This window comes from Phaethon lepturus, unplaced genomic scaffold (genome assembly GCF_000687285.1).
Source record: "Phaethon lepturus isolate BGI_N335 unplaced genomic scaffold, ASM68728v1 scaffold2044, whole genome shotgun sequence".
In the NCBI taxonomy this organism is placed as follows: domain Eukaryota; kingdom Metazoa; phylum Chordata; class Aves; order Phaethontiformes; family Phaethontidae; genus Phaethon; species Phaethon lepturus.
Genome location: NW_010533747.1, coordinates 1 through 17967, shown reverse-complemented (window position 1 = coordinate 17967; position 17967 = coordinate 1). Strand labels below are relative to the sequence as shown.

Genomic DNA, 17967 nt, shown 5'->3' with positions numbered 1-17967 from the left:
CAGTAATACTCCGATTACTTGGTTCAGAACTGCGTGTGTTAGATAACTCACAAACATGAAAGCTGTAAACTAAATCCTCTAGTTATTCTGGTACATTTGCTTCTTTCTGTTGCCTTAAAAATGCTATTCTTGCTCAGCAAACCTGGGAAAGTGTGATCTCATTTGATTTTTTTCATTGCTGTTGACACTGACCTTGTGAGCCTTTTGGGGCAAGACTAGCCTTTTTATTTGTGCATACAGTACGAAGCATGAATCTGAGAATACTCTTGTTTCAGGGCTGACGGCTGATGCCAGAATAGTTATAAATAGAGCTCGTGTGGAGTGTCAAAGCCACAGGCTTACAGTGGAGGATCCCGTCACCGTGGAGTACATCACACGTTACATTGCTAGCCTGAAGCAGGTATGTTGGACCGCACAGAGATGCTTAAAAGTATGTCCTGACAAACAGTGCTTCAGACTAAGTACGTAAAGTGTCTGTCCTGGCCTTGTTCTGCTCAGCTGATAAAAATCAGTGTAACAAAACACACTGCAGCTGTTTATTAGAAGTAGGGATGTAGTAATAGAAAAGGAGGATTGATTACTGTTTGGGTTTTTTTTCCCCAAGATGAAGAAATTAATTAGTACTTGTAAGGACTGCGTAACTACATTTGTGGTATCATCAGGAATGCTCTGCTAATCTACAGCTCTAATTCACTCCCCTAACAATGGTGCTGTGTTATTGTCAAAGCGTCTTCATGGCTCCTGTTCATTTTTCCTCCTCCTAAGCCATTGCAGGGAGGGGTAAGAAGGGAGCAAATCAGTGCAGTACTTAATATGTTTTACATTTGATACTCATGAATTTAAAATGAATTACAGTGCCAAAATATGCCCAACTGCATTCTGTGATAAAATTATTCATTTGCCAGTGTATTAAACTGATTTTCAGCAACTAGTGGGGATTAGAAGAAGTCTAATTTACTTACGCACAGGTATAGGGATGATGATAATAGTGTAGTTCTTGCAATAATCACTAGCCTGCCAGAGCAGAATACCACTTTGCAAAGTTCTGCTTTGTTCCTTTACAGTAACCTCACATTTGTGTCTTTCATTTTGGCACATTCACAAGTTCTCTAAAACTGTTACAAACCATAAATCTTGCACAGTATTCCTGTTGTGATGCTGCTGCTGGTGTCAGGCCGCTTTGTTGGTGGGTGCTTCTGGTGTGTGCTGTGGCAACAGCTTTGCTAATGCAGTGTCAGCAGGAGGAGGGCTGTAGCGGTGGCCTGCGTATCCCCACAGAGGGTGCCGTGCTGTCTGATGGAATCATTGCACATCATTGGTGAAAACTGACTTTGAGCTGTCATCACCCTCTTTTTTAAGCTTGCTTGTCAAAGCAGAGCATTACACCTGGGCTTGCAGACTTAGCCCTCTCTGCCTCTGGGCACCACCCAGCAGCTGAGGGAGATTTTTCCTGGTAGCTGTGATCATGCAGCAAACATCAAATGGGTGTTAGGAACAGGAACTGGACAGTAACCACCTCTTATGTGCCTTGCTTATGGTCCTCTGTAAGACATGGGATCCTAACTTTAACAGGTAGATTGGTAAGGGAGCCCACTGGAGATATCTCTGGTGCCTCTTCTGGTTGTAACTTCTACAGTCTGCTCACCACTCTAAAAATGTTTTTAGAACCACAGAACCATTTCTGAAGTAAGTGTCCCTTCTTTCTGAGCAGAGATACACACAAAGCAACGGTCGCAGACCTTTTGGTATCTCTGCTCTAATCGTGGGATTTGACTTTGATGGAACCCCCCGGCTGTACCAGACCGATCCCTCTGGTACATACCATGCCTGGAAGGTGAGTTGATTCTGTCTCTTGTGGAGAAGTAATGAAATATTTGTGAGTTAATATCCCTTTTAAAGAGGGTCTGGTATAGAAAGGAGATCTCACTGGCCAGATGGTGCTGGCTTACAGCTGCAAAAATCCTTACATGATCAAATTTACTGAGAATGGCGGCCTGCAGTTCAGCATCACTTGGGAAATCTTGTCCTGTTTTCCAAAAAACCACCTGTGCCTGACGACTGTCTTTTTGTGTGACATTTGGGCAGTAACATGTTTGGTCTCCTGAAAAATACATGGTGATCACAAAATAGTTTCAGATTATATAATTGCACAATGCATATTTCTTGCTTGTTCTGTAAATCAGGTCGTCTTCTAAACTTCCATTCATTATCTTTTTCCCTTCGATGTTTCCAGGCTAATGCCATTGGCAGAGGAGCCAAATCTGTGCGTGAATTTCTGGAGAAAAACTATACTGATGAAGCCATTGAAACAGATGATCTAACTATTAAGCTTGTCATCAAGGCTCTCCTTGAGGTGAGTCTGTTTTGGGTCCCTTGTGTGACTTTTCACTGTGTGTCTGATTAACTTCTTAAATGTGAGTATGTGCACTTTCCTGTGACATGCACGAGGATTTTTTGCTAATGGATCTGTGAAGACTGTTTGTTGTAGGCCGTATGTGTGGGATTAAACTCAAGGTTCAGAATGTTTCAGGTAACAGTTTCTGTAGTTTACACAGAAGAACTTAATAGCAGTTCCCTGGTGAGGAAAAGAGACTTCAGTTCTGGGCGTGAAAAAAATGCACCAAAGATGTGTCGAACCATATGCAGAATATTTTTACTGAAGTTTAAGATACAGAAAGTATCAGAAGTCAGATGGTGGAAATGTGGTGGTGTTCACCAGCCCCCAAGGGCATTGATGCCAGAATGAAGACCCTTATTTTTTTGAGAGTCACACTGCTACTGGAGTTGAGTGCTTAGAGCTAACAAGCAAAATACTCCCCATCCATATCTCTTCTTCTAAGAAGGCCCGAAAGGAGTTTGTTAGAACTGGTTAATGGATGCATTCCTAATGCTCATATCTAACTCTTGTTAAGGTTGTGCAGTCTGGTGGGAAGAACATTGAGCTGGCGGTTATGAGGCGAGAACAGCCGCTGAAGGTAAGGTCTTTGTTTTGCTTCTCTCCCTCTGTAGCGGTTTCTCTGATACTGTTGTTGATCTGCATGAACTTCCAGCCCTTAATCTCACATTCTGCACTGGCAAATACTTCTTCTGTTTATTACTAGTGGCCAAGGAATGTTGTTGTGTCTGCACAAGGTACCTGTGTCTGGATAAATACCAGCTAACTTTCTTTCCATGCCAGAACTAGAATTGCTGAAATAAAAGCTTCTAAGTTGTATTAGTATCTTGAGGGTCACTTGCGTTTCTGTTTTAGATCCTAAACCCTGAAGAAATTGAGAAGTATGTTGCTGAAATTGAAAAAGAAAAGGAAGAAAATGAAAAGAAAAAGCAGAAGAAAACATCATGATGAATGAAATTCAGCTGCTTAGCTGCTTCTTTTTAATTCAAGTGATGGGCTATTCTGTATAGACAACATGTAGGCATTCCACTTATTCATACTGTGCCCCTCTTGAGACCTACAATAAACCTACTGATTTTTTTTTAAAGCTGTTATTTTAAAAAAAAAAAAAGCTGTCTGTTCCTTGGATTTTAATTAGCTAGGATTATTTGGTTGGATACAAAACAGCAGTAGTGACCCATTAAAGGACAACCACTTTGTTTGCATTTTTGTCCTCGGACACTTCACTTTGATGATTCTTTTCCATGCTGTCCCAGTTGTTAGCTTCTCCCCTTTTTTCTTTAAAGTAGCTGTCTCAAGTGTTGTTGTATGGGCCTCAACAGCATGTAACTAATATGGTATTATGCTGCTTCTTCCCTGACTAGCATCCTCAAGTCTAAACGGTGGGGGACTTGTGATGGCAGGTGTGAGGTTACCTCTGGAGGCCAGTCCAGGGTCGGAGGGGTGGCGGTTTGGGAGGTCAGCAGAGGGATGGATGGCTGCAGGCACGTCATCATGGCGGAGGTGCATGGCTTGGTACTGCTGTAGACTTTGCATGGTTAATCTCGGCCAGAATAAAGCGTTGCTGTTGTGATTGCCCACCAGGGGATTTATAGACCATACAGACTGTTACATACAATGTGGTTAAACTAAAGCTCTACTCCAGCTTCTCCTTTTGTATTTACTCTCACCCTGCTTCCTCTCCCTCTCACCCACAGGAGTTGGGTATAGCTCTGTTTCTGGTCGAGCCTGGTTACTGTTCCCAGTCCTGGTGTCAGCCACTCCTCCCTGCAGCAGCCCTATGGGAGGCAGATTCCTGCCTCTGTGCACTGAGGCCACAGTGCTTGAGAGGCAGGATTATGCTCTGTGCCATCCCCTGGCTGCAGCCATTGCCATGTACCATCTAATAAACTTAGAAATAGAGAAATGTGAAGGTGCCAGGTGAAAACCATTTACTCAAATGCTTTGAAACCAGCCAAAAGCAGCTGTGGCTGGGAATAGGGAACAGCTGGCCCAGAGTCAGCCATGGGCCCATGCTGCCCTGAAGCAAGGTAGGTTGCCCTTCTGTAGAACCCTCAGGCACAATAACTGGCTTTGCCCAGCCCACTGCTACTCCTGAGGGCACCTGTACTTCCAGCTTTCAGGGAAGGGGAAAGGGGAAGGGGAAAGTTGGTCACTTCATGGCTTGTGCTGGAGGGCTTTGGGGTGTCTGTCCCTCAGGCCTCTCCTGAGCTGTTGTCCACCAGCCTCAGCACCTGTGTGCAAGAGTAATAGGTGCCCTTTTATAAAAGTTTCCCATTTATATCCACCAAGGGGGTAGAACTGGAACAGCCCCTGAAAGCAGCTCTTTAGTTACTGGCAGCAGGCACAGCCAGGACAGACAGTGAGAGGGAGCTCAGCTGCACACACCCAGGACCTCTCAGCCCCAGGACAGCTGCTCAGTCCCGGCCAGACTGCTGCAGGCAGCAGTAACAAGCCTGCTGTGACTCTCACCTGCTCCCCAGTCTCTCACACCACAGCCAGGCTGTTCACAGCTAAATGCTGCAGAGCATCACCCAGGAATCAAGGAGAAGAAAAGAGCCATACTTCCTTCTCCTGCTCAGGAAAGCATTAGACTACAACAGCTGAAGAAAATGAGGTTCAGGAATACTGTGTTGTGTCATTTACCAGTCCTGGAGCTGGAATGTTGAAGACTGACATTACAAAAGCCATGTTTGGTTCCCTGCACAAGTCACCTTGTGCTGGGAAGCGTTGTGCCTGGAAGTCAAGAGGGCTGACAGCTCAGTCCCAGGGCTGAGCCACAGCCCTTAAGCCACCTCACACCCCTCCCACACAGCAGGACAAGCCAGGCACAGCACTGGGTGAGACTGGGACTCATCCATAGTACAGTAACTTCAGCAGCATGCGTAACTATGATTGCATCTTGGGTATTAGATCTGAGGCTTTACTGTACAAACAAGGGGAATTACTGCCTTAAAAATAAGTGAGAGGCATTATTGCACAGAAGTTAACAATGATTTCTTTTTGCCACTGCCACCTGGGATAAGCCAGCTGACTCTGGCAGTGCAATTCCATCTTCACACTTAATGTCACACAGGCTGTTTTGCCAGCAGAGAAATTAGAGGCTTGCAGCAGCTTCCAAGGAAGCTGTTCCAGCACACACCCTGTTTTGCTGGTGTAGAGGCCAGATACCGAAGGCAGTTGTGGCTACTGAACCAGCAGCACTGCTGCCCAAAAAGAGGTCCAGTTAAGCCCCCGCACCCAGGGACTGGGACTCCCTGGGACAGCCACAGGCTCAGGGTGGTTTGGGCAACAGTAACCCTCATTAGGCCATTCCTCACCAAAGGAGCTAGAGCTCACAGGGAACGGGAACAAGGCAGGTCAGTGCCTGGATTAGGGGTTTTAAGCCCTTCTCAAATGCTCTGTAATACCCTCCAAGCCTGCTGGAACTCTGCAGCCCGGTTTTCTCCTTTGAGCCCTGCTAGGACAGGCACCTGACAAGTTGTACAGACAGGTGTTACTGAGCTACATACACCACAAAGTAGGAGGGAGACATTAAACATTTACATGTTTATTATAATTACAATTTACATTACTCCAAAGAGCAGCCCCACTGCTATGTTCTAATTCTTAGCAATAAAGTCCTACAAAAATAAATCCAAGCTTTTACAGTAACCTAGGTCAATGCATAACTAAAAAATTCTAGCTATGTAAGGGGTTCAGTCATCAAGGTGCTTTTTCAACAAAATTCCCTACCAACCAAAAAAAAGGGACACATGCCTATAGCAATTTAACCCACTTATTCATGCAAACAAATGTAACCCCTCCCTCCCAGCCCCTCTCCCCACATACAGATTTTTAAAAACAAAAGAAAAACAACTAAACTATTTACAGTATGGGGGTATAGAGGAAACAAATTAAACATGCCCATCTGTTAAGCTTCATCATATGGACTCCCATCCCCAGTTTAATGAAAACATTCTATAGTGTTCCACCACAGTCTACTAGTGTACAGAGAACTGTCTGTGTTTGGTACTACCTATGAGCGAGGTACAAATCGAGGCAAGAAGTCAGAGCTTCAGCTCTCCTTCCCAGACAGTCAACTACTGCCAAAAACTCTTTATACTGAGCACACGAGCGGAAACATTTCCCCCTCCCGTCCCGCCGAGGGCGCAGCACACCGCTGCCCCACATTGCCCTGACCCAGTAAGGAGCTCCACGCCTCTGAGGAGCACCCAGCACCCTTCAGCCCCAGGGCAGTCACGGTTCTGCGTGAACCTGCAGTACCTCCACAGCAGTACCAGCCAACAGACAGTTGTACAGTCATTTACACTACTACATGATCAACAATCCAGTACTCCCAAGTGACAATATACATAACTCCTCAGCACCAGGAATCCATTCTTCCAGATACCAAGTGCTACTTCACACCTGCTGCCGAGAACAGTGAGACCAGCAGCACCAAAGAATCCATTTGGTTCCTCAGAAAAAAGAAATGATAGCTGGTTTATTTCAAGTGAGCTTTGGTTCCATGTTAAAATAGCATGATTTATCTTCTTCAGGGTTCAGAAAAGGAGTCTTACTTGAACCTTAGACTATAGCAGCCTTTGAGAGACCCAGAAAGAAGAATCATGTAAGTTAGTCTGCACTTAAAAAAAACAACACACAAACAAAAAAGACACCCTGAAGAAGGTACCCCTGAACACATTCCCTCTCCAAAGAACATTCCAGCTGACAGTCGCTGGTCCAAAATAAGTCCAGAATATAAGCAGTAGTACATGAAGTTCTGTCACTTGAGCTGAGACAGTAAACAATATGAACCATTTTCCCACATTAGTGCAGCAGTTGGTTGTTTTCTTTCTATATACAGTTTCGTCTTCTCAGGAGAGATGTTAGAACCTATTCAGAAAAAAAAAGGGCAGAATTGGATTTGGTATCAGGGGGATCTTCCCCCAAGAAAAAGAAAAGCAAAGTTCACACCCATGCATCAACTGAAGTGCTTAGCTAGAAAGCCTCAGCTCCAGCAAGCAGCTCTTGCTTTCGCAGACAGTAGGCTAGCCCAAGAAATCAGCAGAACAATCCTCATATTAAAGAGCATATCAAAACCACTCGTAGTTCCTTCTACCACTTCGAAGCACAGATCAGAAACAGTAAGGAAAAATTCTTGATATATCCATGAGACTGGAGAGCAAGAGGCTGCACAGACAGTTTAGGCAAGAAGTAAGGAGACAAACCTGGCTCAAAGACAGTATTTATTCTTTCTAAAAAACTTGCCTCTGAAGTTACACTCGGCCAGTACCAGCTCTGTGAGTGGTTTGGTTTCGCCTTGCTGCTCCGCTACCCCTTCCTCCTCGAAATCCACCACGAAAGCTGCGGCCACGAAGGAACCGTCCAGACACTCCAAATGTCTCTGTATTGAGCTTCCTTTCTTCAGCCCATGTGGTACGCCTAGAACTGAACAAGACCGCATTCAGATTTAACACTAAATAACCACCAACTCATTTAGCTAGGAAGCTTCAAGCACCCTACTTTGTTGAACTAAACTGCAACAAGAACAAGCTGCAGCATACACACGCTCACTAACTCAATTCCTCTGCTAAGCATGGATATGAAAGTGACAGCTGTTGGCTTTTGTAAGCTACTTTCATACTGGAAAATTAAAGATGGGCCTAGAAAAGGGTTGAAGTTGAACATAGTCTCACCAGCGTTTCAAACCCTGTCTGTTTTTTTAGAAAAAATACAAATTCTTGACACCATCAAAGCCTCTCCAGAAGCCTGGGAAGCCCCATCACAACTGAGGTTCGGCAGAGTGCCACCGAGGTAGCTCCACAGCACCAGTGCGTTCCTTCCTTCGCAGAGCCTGCCTAGCCTCGAGCACCATACAGCAAGCTCTGGGAAGAAAGCTTTGCTAAAGGGAAGCAGAAACATTACCAACGGTATTTCACATACTGAGACTTAAGGGACATCTGACTTCACCAAGCAGTTGATAACATCAGCAGCAAAAGACGAACCTTTCTTTTAATAGTCCCAACATTTAATTTAATGCATTTCCACAGACAGACCTGACCTCCTCCCTGCCCAAACTCCAGGCTTAGCTTGTTCCTGTCTGCAAGTTGCACCATCTTCAACACAGCATGACCCTGATGCCTCCTCCCACAAATGAGATAAGAAATTTGTTTAAAATCAATGGGTTCAAAGTCAGTACTGGGAAACAGAACTAGAAAGTCCTGTATCATAGTTTAGGCAAGTGTATCAGTATCAGTTGAAGTCCTGGCTTTTTGCTTGATCCCACTGCACAAGGCTTAGTTAGTATCACTCGTGAGCCATCAAATGTATGGCAATACTCCCTTCTAAAGACTGTTCTGCTGACTTTCTTGCATTCTAAGATTTTTAAAGAGTTAAACCATGTGACATAGATTATGCCTAGAATTCTATGCATAAAATTGCATTTAAAAAGCAAGCTTTTAGAAAACACTCACCTAGATTTCAGTTCTGAAGAAATGTTGTCGAAGAAAGACTTGGATTTATCATAATAACAGTTGGGTCCCAGAAGATCCTCCTCTGCGTTACCATCATTGTTTTGAGTTGCTACTCCTGGGTCCCCTTTTTCTTCCCCCGTCTCTGCTTTGTCATCTGAAGATAATAAAATGTATTACACTTTCTTGATGCATACTGAAGAGCCATCTGTTCTCTTGCTCCCTCAAACAAGATTTGAGATGCTGCCACATGTAATCATGCAGTTTCTCAGAACAGGTTTGTCTATGCAGTGTTTACTGCTAGCTCAGCAATTCGTAATAAATGAAGTCACAAACCTTTAAAGTTTAGTTTCTTCTTGAATTCTTTATCGAGTTCCTCTCTGTTGAATTGTGCATTTGCACTTTCGAAGTCAAAGTCACCTTCAAACTTTATTGTATTTTCCTTCACAGTAGTTGGTCTGTTTTGTCCTCTAGAACGGTTTCTGGTTCTCCTGTTTCCTGAAAGCAGGAGAGTTTAAACACTTGGTAATGGACAGGGTGGCTAAAGGACTTGCTCAAGACCAGAGGAAACCGGGGTTAGAACTACAGGAGTTTCTGGCTTCCAGTCCTGTGGTTAGGCCACACCTCTTTGAAGGTAACTTCTGAACTTGTCTGTAGAAGGTTTATTATAGCAACACTTCAACCTTCTGAAGAGCATTCCTGGATGTCAGTCTTACCATTAAGACAGAGTATACCAAACTTTCCTTCTTGTGTGAAGAGAGGATATCAGAACAAGTACTATACCGAGAAAAGCTGAGGGAAGGAAGGAAAACTATCTTTTCTGTCTGCTACTCATCTGCAAGCATGGTACTGCAATTAGTCCACAAACTTGTCATGATGGCAAAGAGGAGCGGGTCACTAGTTTCAGAAAATCCACCCAAGACTCATCTACCCATAAAGGGAGCTTTTGGCTTCTGGCTTCCAACCGAGAAGCTATCAACTCCTTTTTGGAAAAGCTATAGCCCCTTCTACAGTGCTGCCCCCAGGCAAATTAATTTGAACCACAACACCTGAGTCTGAAGTTTTGTTTCCTGCCTTTTCTCATTTTGCTTGGGCAAAAATACATTTGAATTCAATTTCACTGTCTTTTGACCGGTGCTTAACTGCAGTTTTGAGAACTCTGCTCTACGGAAGCGAGGGCTCCATAGTTCCTCTCAGCTGTAAGAGCTCTGGCAATTCTTAAACAGGTTGCCCTTCCCAGTAAAAATACCTCAGGTTTTAGAGAAATCTAGTTCCTGCTGCCAACTCATAGCATCAATCTGTGTAACATATCTTCAAGTTTCTAGAAAAAGACACTAGAATTCTGTCACTGGAATGTTCTGAACTTCTGTGACTCCAGAACCTTTTGTTAGGGAATAGTCTCTGGATGCCCAAAGCCTTATCAAGCTTTATTTTGCTCTCAAGCTTCTGTCTGGTGATCCTTCACTGAACTTAACAAGATTTGCCTTTGTAGTCTAACACAACTGTTTAGTGTCAGGTTAACCTACCTGATCTTCTCCTTTGAGGTCTTCTGTTTTCATCATTCACCTGTCCCTGGGTTTGCACAGGTGCTGCCTGAACTGGATCTACTGAACAAGAAGAATAAACTTAATAAAGGAGCACAGGAACAAAACCAAAGCAGTTTAGTCTTGCTATGCACCTCTGAAAGATGCTTCAAGACAGCACTTTATAGATGAAGTGGTGCATACATACCATTTGTCTTACTGTTGCCCTGGGGAACCTGCCGACCATTGCGCTGAACCCCTGGAGTTACTTTCACTGGGGGTGGCTTTTGTGAATTCATGTTGTCAACTGGGCCGGTCTGAACAGCCTGCTCTACCATGGGGCTTTTGCGGACTGGGTGAACAGAAGGAAAGCCAGCACCTGGAAAAAATCCCAATGACTAAGTGCTTCTCAGAAAACATGCCGACACTATTCAAACCCTACCCATTTCTATGGAGAAACAGTTTTGCCAAGAATTACTCAAAGCCTTGCATTGTTTATCATTACACGCTATGTTTAAGTGGCATATACACTAGGTAAGGCACTACTGCCATACAAGTCTTGGCTCTCAAATCCAGAGCCTCAAAATAATGAAATCTGCTCATTTATTTCTTAAACCAAGTTACACACATTAGATAAGCAAGCCAGGTCAGTCTCTTAGTTTATACCAAAATCTAATTTCTAGGCGTATCCTTGGTTATGCAGGATTTTACTTTACACGATACTTTAAATCTGAAGCAAAAATCCACCATTTTGACACTGGTCAAGAAAGCTTCCCCACTTTGTCAAAAAAGTTTTGCAGCCAAAGCTTAACCACCTCAACTACATCCCATTTTGTAAGCCACTTCTAGAAGTCCTTCAATTTCATTGCTTATTGTTAGCTTTCAGACAAAGAAAACCTGAAACCAGACCAGGATCTCAAAGTTACCCTTTTAAATTCCTTCTTGGTCAAGGCCAAAGTGTTACCAAGACTTCTGTTGCTCTTCCATCCAGGCTTATTTATTCACACTACAAAACATGTAAATACTTTTCATGGTTTGGTATACCTTACACCAATTATATTAAAAAGTGACAGTCTTCAGTACTCAGAAGAAACACTGCATTCTAGATATAATTAGAAGTTTTGGAGTACTACAGGTTTATGTAGCTATGCATAAGAACTGCTTGGAAGCAAACTTTAACTGAACATACTTTAAGAGCAAGAAAAGTGAAAAGCTGAAGAGTACACACAAACCAAGCCACTGACACTTCTGGGTCACCCAAGTCCACATGAGATATACCCAGTAGGTAACATCATGCAGGTTCCCAGTTAACGTACACCTGGAAAACTTGCAAGGAAGACAGACATATCCTAAGGATTATTCAGTAGAAGGAGGCTGCTATGCAAGCTTACCAGGAGAAATTTGCAAAGCTTAGCCAGAATATTGAGAAAGTATGTACAGATAGATGGCCAAAACCAGACAGTAAGTAAAAACGGTTTCATGCCAACACAAGCATACATGCTGAAGTTAAAAAACGGATGAAGCTAATTACCATGTTTAAATGCAGGATGCACCTGGTCTCTGCTCTGAGGATGGTCAGTCTAGTACCTCTACTCAATCTCCTTTAAAAGTTTTTACACATAGAAGCAAGCACCTAGAACTACATTATCTCAGCTCACCCCAACTCAGAAATTGCTTACTGTTAGTCATGCTTTACTAATTGGGAGTCTTGACAAGGTACTACACCCCATCATGCATGAAATCTATCCTGATATTTCCTCAATTACAACCATACTCCTGCATTTTCTATAAACCTATGTCTCTAACAGCAAAACCACCCACAACTTAAGCAGTGTGCTTGTCTTTCCAGGAAAGACTAATCAATTCCTCACCCAGTCTCTAAGGTGACACACGTTCCTGGATAGGATGCAGCACATCAACACCCCTAAATCTCAGCCCTCTCCTGATACTTACACAAGAGGATCCGCTGTCCTGCACTTCCTCCTGTCTCTCAACTGATACCTTCTAGGACAGGAGGTACACTTCATGTAATGAAAGGCAAAAATAGCTGAGAACAAACTGATTCTACTAGCATTACCCATATAAGTACTATCATTCTAGGAGGGGTTAACAAGAACAGAGTGTTTGCAAGTGCCATGCAGTTCTTCCAAATATTTGGAGTCCTCAAACTGCTGTTACCCTTGGAAGAGAGCTGATGGGGCTCTGAAGACATGTCAGGCTCTGAAACAGGTTGTGGAGACGGAGAAGAACTAGGGCTGGAAGCAGCTGCTGATGCTGGAGGGCTTACCAATTTCTCTAAAGAGATAGAGGGAAGAAGAGAAAGCAAAGATATATGGATAAGATACAAGGTAGTGAAACATCTGAAGGACTTGGAAAGAGATACAAGAATCTCTAGAACAGCATTAGAGCAGCTTACTTACAGTCCTCGCTGGGAATACAAGCTGTTTTTACATGTGATGTATATGTGAGGTATGTTAGGTTAGAAATGAACTGGCTTCAACTGTTAGGTATTCACATTACTTTCAGAAACTTCAGCTCTTTAGTTTCTTTCTTTCTTTAGCGTGCATGTGTGTCTGTGCACATGTAAGTGAAATGCAGGTCTCCTTGCAATAAGCTCATTGCACAAAATTTTTAACTACTTATTCACTGCTTGTTGCAGCCTGACAGTTGGCAAGGAATTCTGTATTTGTTACTATTATATCGTTTCACAATAGTTGCATACAAGGACTGTACCTTTATTCTAGCGAGTAAAGTTTTTACTTACCTAAACCTAATGAAGCTGCATACTGCTGGCTAAGCAAAGAGCTGGCAGCAAGCTGGCTGTAAGGTGGCATACCTCTAAATGGGCTGTAAGGCACATGTGGCTGAAAGGATGATGTAGAGGCAGAGCCCAGTGAAGACTGCAACAAGACAAAGTACATTTCCATTTACAGTGTCCAGAATCCAACTGGCTTCGGCAGTGATTCTCTACACTACATCATTACTATAGTAATGCTGTAATATTACAGCAGTAATAACACTTTAAACTGTCAGTAAACACTGAAAAGGGTTAGTTTACCTCTATGATTTTCCTGCATTCTCAGCTAGGTAAACTAGCCCTGGCTTTTTTTGACTGAAGTCTTTAATGCTGATATTTTAAACATGAAATTTAGGATGCTTCAAACAATCTGAAGATTCCTGGAGACACTTACTGGCCTTCATTTTTATAAGTTTATACCAAAATCCAGTCCATCACCAATGTTTATCACAGCTTTCTATCAATGCTTCAGGCTAACTTACTTGAACAATGGCAGGATCTTGTGGCAAAGTATGCTGAGCTTTTGGAGGTTCACAGACAGTGATGTCTTTGATGTCACTTCCTCGAAAAATAATGTATTCATAGATTTCTTCTCTCGGAGGAGCAGGTCTGTCTGTGGGTCGGTCTTCAGTACCAAAGGATCGCACTTAAGCATTAAAAAGATTACTATTACTCCAGTATTACCATTGCAGCATTATGCAAGTTAAGATTTATGCAATTAAAAATTACTCTTGTAATACTTGCCAATTGTAACAAGGAAAAAACAGTTACCTCCAGAACCCTGAATCTCCTTATTGCAAACATCTGTTCTCTCAAATGCCAACTTTTTCAGCAGCCTGCATAAACAGTTTTGTTTACATAAAGCTGTGAAGGTAAAGACCATAGACCAGCTGGAGTGAAGAATCCTACTCCAAAACTGAGGACCTCCCCACAGTGCCACACTGCCACATTCCCCTTCCCTCCCCAGCACCTGTCCCATGTAGGCATTCAGCCTGAGACAACTGCCACCACAACAGACCACAGGAGAGGCCCCTGAAGCAGCAATGGGGAAAAAAAAATTTCAGAAGGCTTTAGAGCTCAAATTTGCATCTTTGTTTTCATATATTTTTTTATACAGATAGAGATAAGATTTTACCGATGACAAGAACTCCCTATTAAAATTCTCTCTCTACTCCATGCCACAGGTTTTATGATTAATATCCACTGACTACAAAGCAAGCTTTTAGTAATAAATCTAAAAGCTTAGTGCTTACCAAGGCTTCACTGAGTCCCAGCTACTCAGAACACTTGAGCAGGTACTAACCAGGGATGTTACACATTAGAGTGGAACAAAGGCTGCAGCTGACTGTGTGGCAACTACCAGGTAGAAGCATAAATTTATCTGAGCCATTAAAGAGGAATAGATCAGGCTCAGACTTACTGGACTGTTAGTGCAGGAAAATAGCATAGTTGGATGAGACACTGACATACAAAAGCTTGGTATTTCGGCCACAAGTTACAGAAGCTTATCAGTTTTACTGGTCTAGTTGTTTTCTGTCTTCGTGAGGCTTTGCCAGTTCAGATAAGCACCAGCACATTCCGGTTTGATGTGTGCTTTCTGCCAGTAGAAGAATTCTTCTTTGGAGTTGCATCAATTGCTTCTAACAGGCTACCACAGAAGTACTCAACCTCTCTGTCAGGACATGCCATGATTCCTGCAGGACCTTTACAAATTACATCCTTACAGACTTTTCACAGGCATCTGCCATGTCACTGTCTGTGGTGATGTGCCAGCCAGCTGCCACTCCCACTGCACAGCTGGAAAGATATAAGCACAGACAGCCCTGCCACATGGATGATAGGGGATGGGGAGCACCACAGCTTCCCCAGAAAAAGGGCAGCAAAAAGCAGATCCACTCAACCCCAGTGTTGAACATATCTGGTATACTATACTGTTACTAACTTACTAGGAGTGTTGATGGTTGTAGACAAGGCTACTGATCAAGAGTCCTCAGGGACAAAAAGCTGTGCCCAGGTGGTTCCCCCCACCAGGCAGCAGTTAGTCCTGCAAGCAGTCTTCACCTCTGTTCAACATGTATGTCAGCTCCTAAGGAGCAGTTAGCTCCAGGTACAGCAGGTCAATGCCAAACTTTGTCCCTAACATGCTGATGCTGTTTAGCACCTCAGCTTACGCTAACTGGAAGGGAATCTTAACTGGTGCAAGGACAAGCTGTCAGTCACTTCCTTTGAATGACTGTCTTCCATTAGTTCCTAGGGTATAACACCTCTCCAAGTTATTTTAGATCTCCAGCTGCTGCTTGATCATATTACAGCTGTAACCTAGTCAACTAGAAGCAGATTATAAACTGAAAGCAATGCTTGTGGCCTTTTAGACATGAACTGTACCACTGAAATCCCTGCTCAAGATTAGATTATTACAGCACACAGCTCATGGCAAGACATACTAAAGCTACCCAGGGACTACTGCAGAATCCCACGGCTAGCTTGGAAAGCACCACGTCTTCTCTGAGCACTGGGGTGAGCCTGTCAGCTTCCACACAGAGAAACACATGACCTGCAAAGCCCAAAGCTGTCCAGGCAGCCTCTCAGTTGGCTGGTCCCAAGGTTTCTAACTAAAAAGGTGGAAAACAATGTCCTTGTAGACAAAACAGCAGCAACGGCATTTGAGAGGGCTCTAGGAGTTGAGCATGCCTGCCCCTGGATTTGAAGTGTTTAACTGTTTCTGGCAAATCACAAAGCACAGCTTTAAGTTTCTGCAGAGGTCTGAAGCGCTGTCTCCCATGAAGAGTTACAGTGACTATTGTTTACAGATGAACAGGAAATCAATCCCACACCATGCTGCAGCTAGTGTTTTACAATGCAGTTTGTACTCGTGTGTAGGGCTCTGCTGAGCTAAACCTCTGAAGTGCCAGGAAGCATAACAAGAGTGACTGGATGTCTGGAAAGCAGAGCTTACGTGGGTATTTCTTGCTCAAAAACTCCCGTTTCTTCAGACTTCTACAGAAGAGGGAATAAGTTTCTTGTGTTCAGTGCTGACAGGACAGTAATGGGCTTAAACACCCTGTGTTTGAAATTTAAGTGTAGCATCTAACAGGCAACTTTCTTGCAGTGCTTAATTAAGCACATGGAATCTCCTTATCCAGTCTTTAAGATATTGTGCATGTGTGAGATTTAACAGTAACGAAATACAAATCAATTGAAGTTAGCCCTGTTTCAAGTAAGAGGCTGAACCAGATACCTTCCTGAGGTCTCTTTCAAGTTAAGTTTTTCTTTATATCACTCAGATGATAGAAGTCAAGAGAACAGCACTTACATTACATACTAAAGTTGTCTGAGCCTTAAACAGTGGCATCCAGGGCTTAATGATTTACTAGCTACCTGGACAACTTCAACTGCATGTCAGTAATTCATGGTTCTTCTAACCCTTCAGAGATCAAGTGTTTTAAACAGCTGTCCCGAGTTGATATTGCTGTCACAGTCTTCAACATCGTTGCTATATTCATAATTCTGACACTAATTTTGATATAGAAGTCTCTAAATTTAAAAAACCCTCTGAGCTAAAGTGAAAAGCAGGGTTTGTACTGTAAAGTTTATAGAGCAGCACTTTAAGTGGGGGAAAAAAAGTATTCTCCATCTATTGTAACAATTACTTCTTAGGCATTCCAGTTCATCAAAACTGAACACTGAGAGACTAATAAATACAAGAACTGCCAGAAATCTTATACAGAGGATGTACTTTCTCACACCATAAAGCACTTTAATCTCATATGCTTTTGAAACAACACCAGTTAAGCTCTGAAGTAGCAAGTACTATGTGTAAGCTAGGACTATGTGAGAAACCACTTCCACTTGCTGCTGGGTAAAGGTGAAGACCTTCCTGCACATCAGTATAGGAATTGCATCCTTCCTGCAATTGCATCTTCTCAATTACTTTCAGTGAAGCACTAACATAAATAGCTCCATTTGTACACTTAAACAAACAGCTACATCCCTAGGAAAAAAGTGAATTTGTGAAAACCTAACGTTTTTAACTTCAGAATACACACTAATAGGTGTCAAATACTCATGTCCAGCATCATATAAACATCATTATACTGAATAAATACTGTGGCACAGGCTGCCTTGAGGATAGCTGACAATCACGCAAGCCAGTGTCTCATGCCAGAAGATAATCTTTCAAAACAAAAGATGTTTGGTTTGTGGACAATCCTGATGGCTTGCTGAAGGCAATGAAGGCGGCATGAACTTCCCAGAACAGGGAAGGGCAAAACTCAGGTAAAGAAAAAGCTGATGCATGCTAGCTGGAGTAGACAAACTGGACATTAAAAGCAGTACAGAAGTAAGATCTTTTTTGAGACACTAAACAAGACCGGACAGGTTTTTCTGAGAGTAAATACGGGAGTTCTCAGCACAGGTGACAACTGAATCCAAATGATGCCATTTAAGTAGAAGATAAAGATCACTATTTCTACAGGGAAACAAGATGCAAAGCCTGGATGAGCAGCCTGCAAGGCAGGAAGAGCCAGGCCCACGTGCGGATACCCCACAGCACTCTGTACATGAGCTCTCGCCCTCTTCACCTGAGCAGAGTCCAGTTACCGATCACGAAAGGAACAAAGACACATCAACAGCACCTCTGCTTTCCCCAGCACTAGCCTGGGGCCCTGCTCAAGCCAAGCGCCGAGATACTGCCGGGCACCCATGTACAGACAGGAGAGGGGAACCAAACCGTGAACAGCGATGCAGACCGTCACCTTTCTGGCTCTGACAACAGTAAGAGGAGCCAGCTTTGCTGGC

General features: G+C 43.2%; 2 protein-coding genes across 2 annotated transcripts; one reads left to right on the top strand and one right to left on the bottom strand.

Moving 5' to 3' along the window:
• Window positions 1-240: 240 nt before the first annotated feature.
• On the top strand, window positions 241-3509 carry PSMA7 (proteasome (prosome, macropain) subunit, alpha type, 7; the record flags this gene model as incomplete). Its single annotated transcript, XM_010285291.1, has 5 exons — window positions 241-400; window positions 1712-1834; window positions 2234-2353; window positions 2913-2975; window positions 3251-3509. Coding segments are annotated over 5 exons (559 nt in total), but the record flags the coding sequence as incomplete, so codon positions are not given.
• Window positions 3510-6984: 3475 nt separating this feature from the next.
• LSM14B (LSM14B, SCD6 homolog B (S. cerevisiae)) lies at window positions 6985-14006 on the bottom strand (the record flags this gene model as incomplete). The annotated part of the gene is made up of 9 exons (XM_010285290.1): window positions 6985-7273; window positions 7649-7828; window positions 8854-9007; window positions 9187-9348; window positions 10377-10457; window positions 10582-10752; window positions 13138-13273; window positions 13653-13816; window positions 13942-14006. Coding segments are annotated over 8 exons (1105 nt in total), but the record flags the coding sequence as incomplete, so codon positions are not given.
• Between the last annotated feature and the right edge of the window lie 3961 nt (window positions 14007-17967).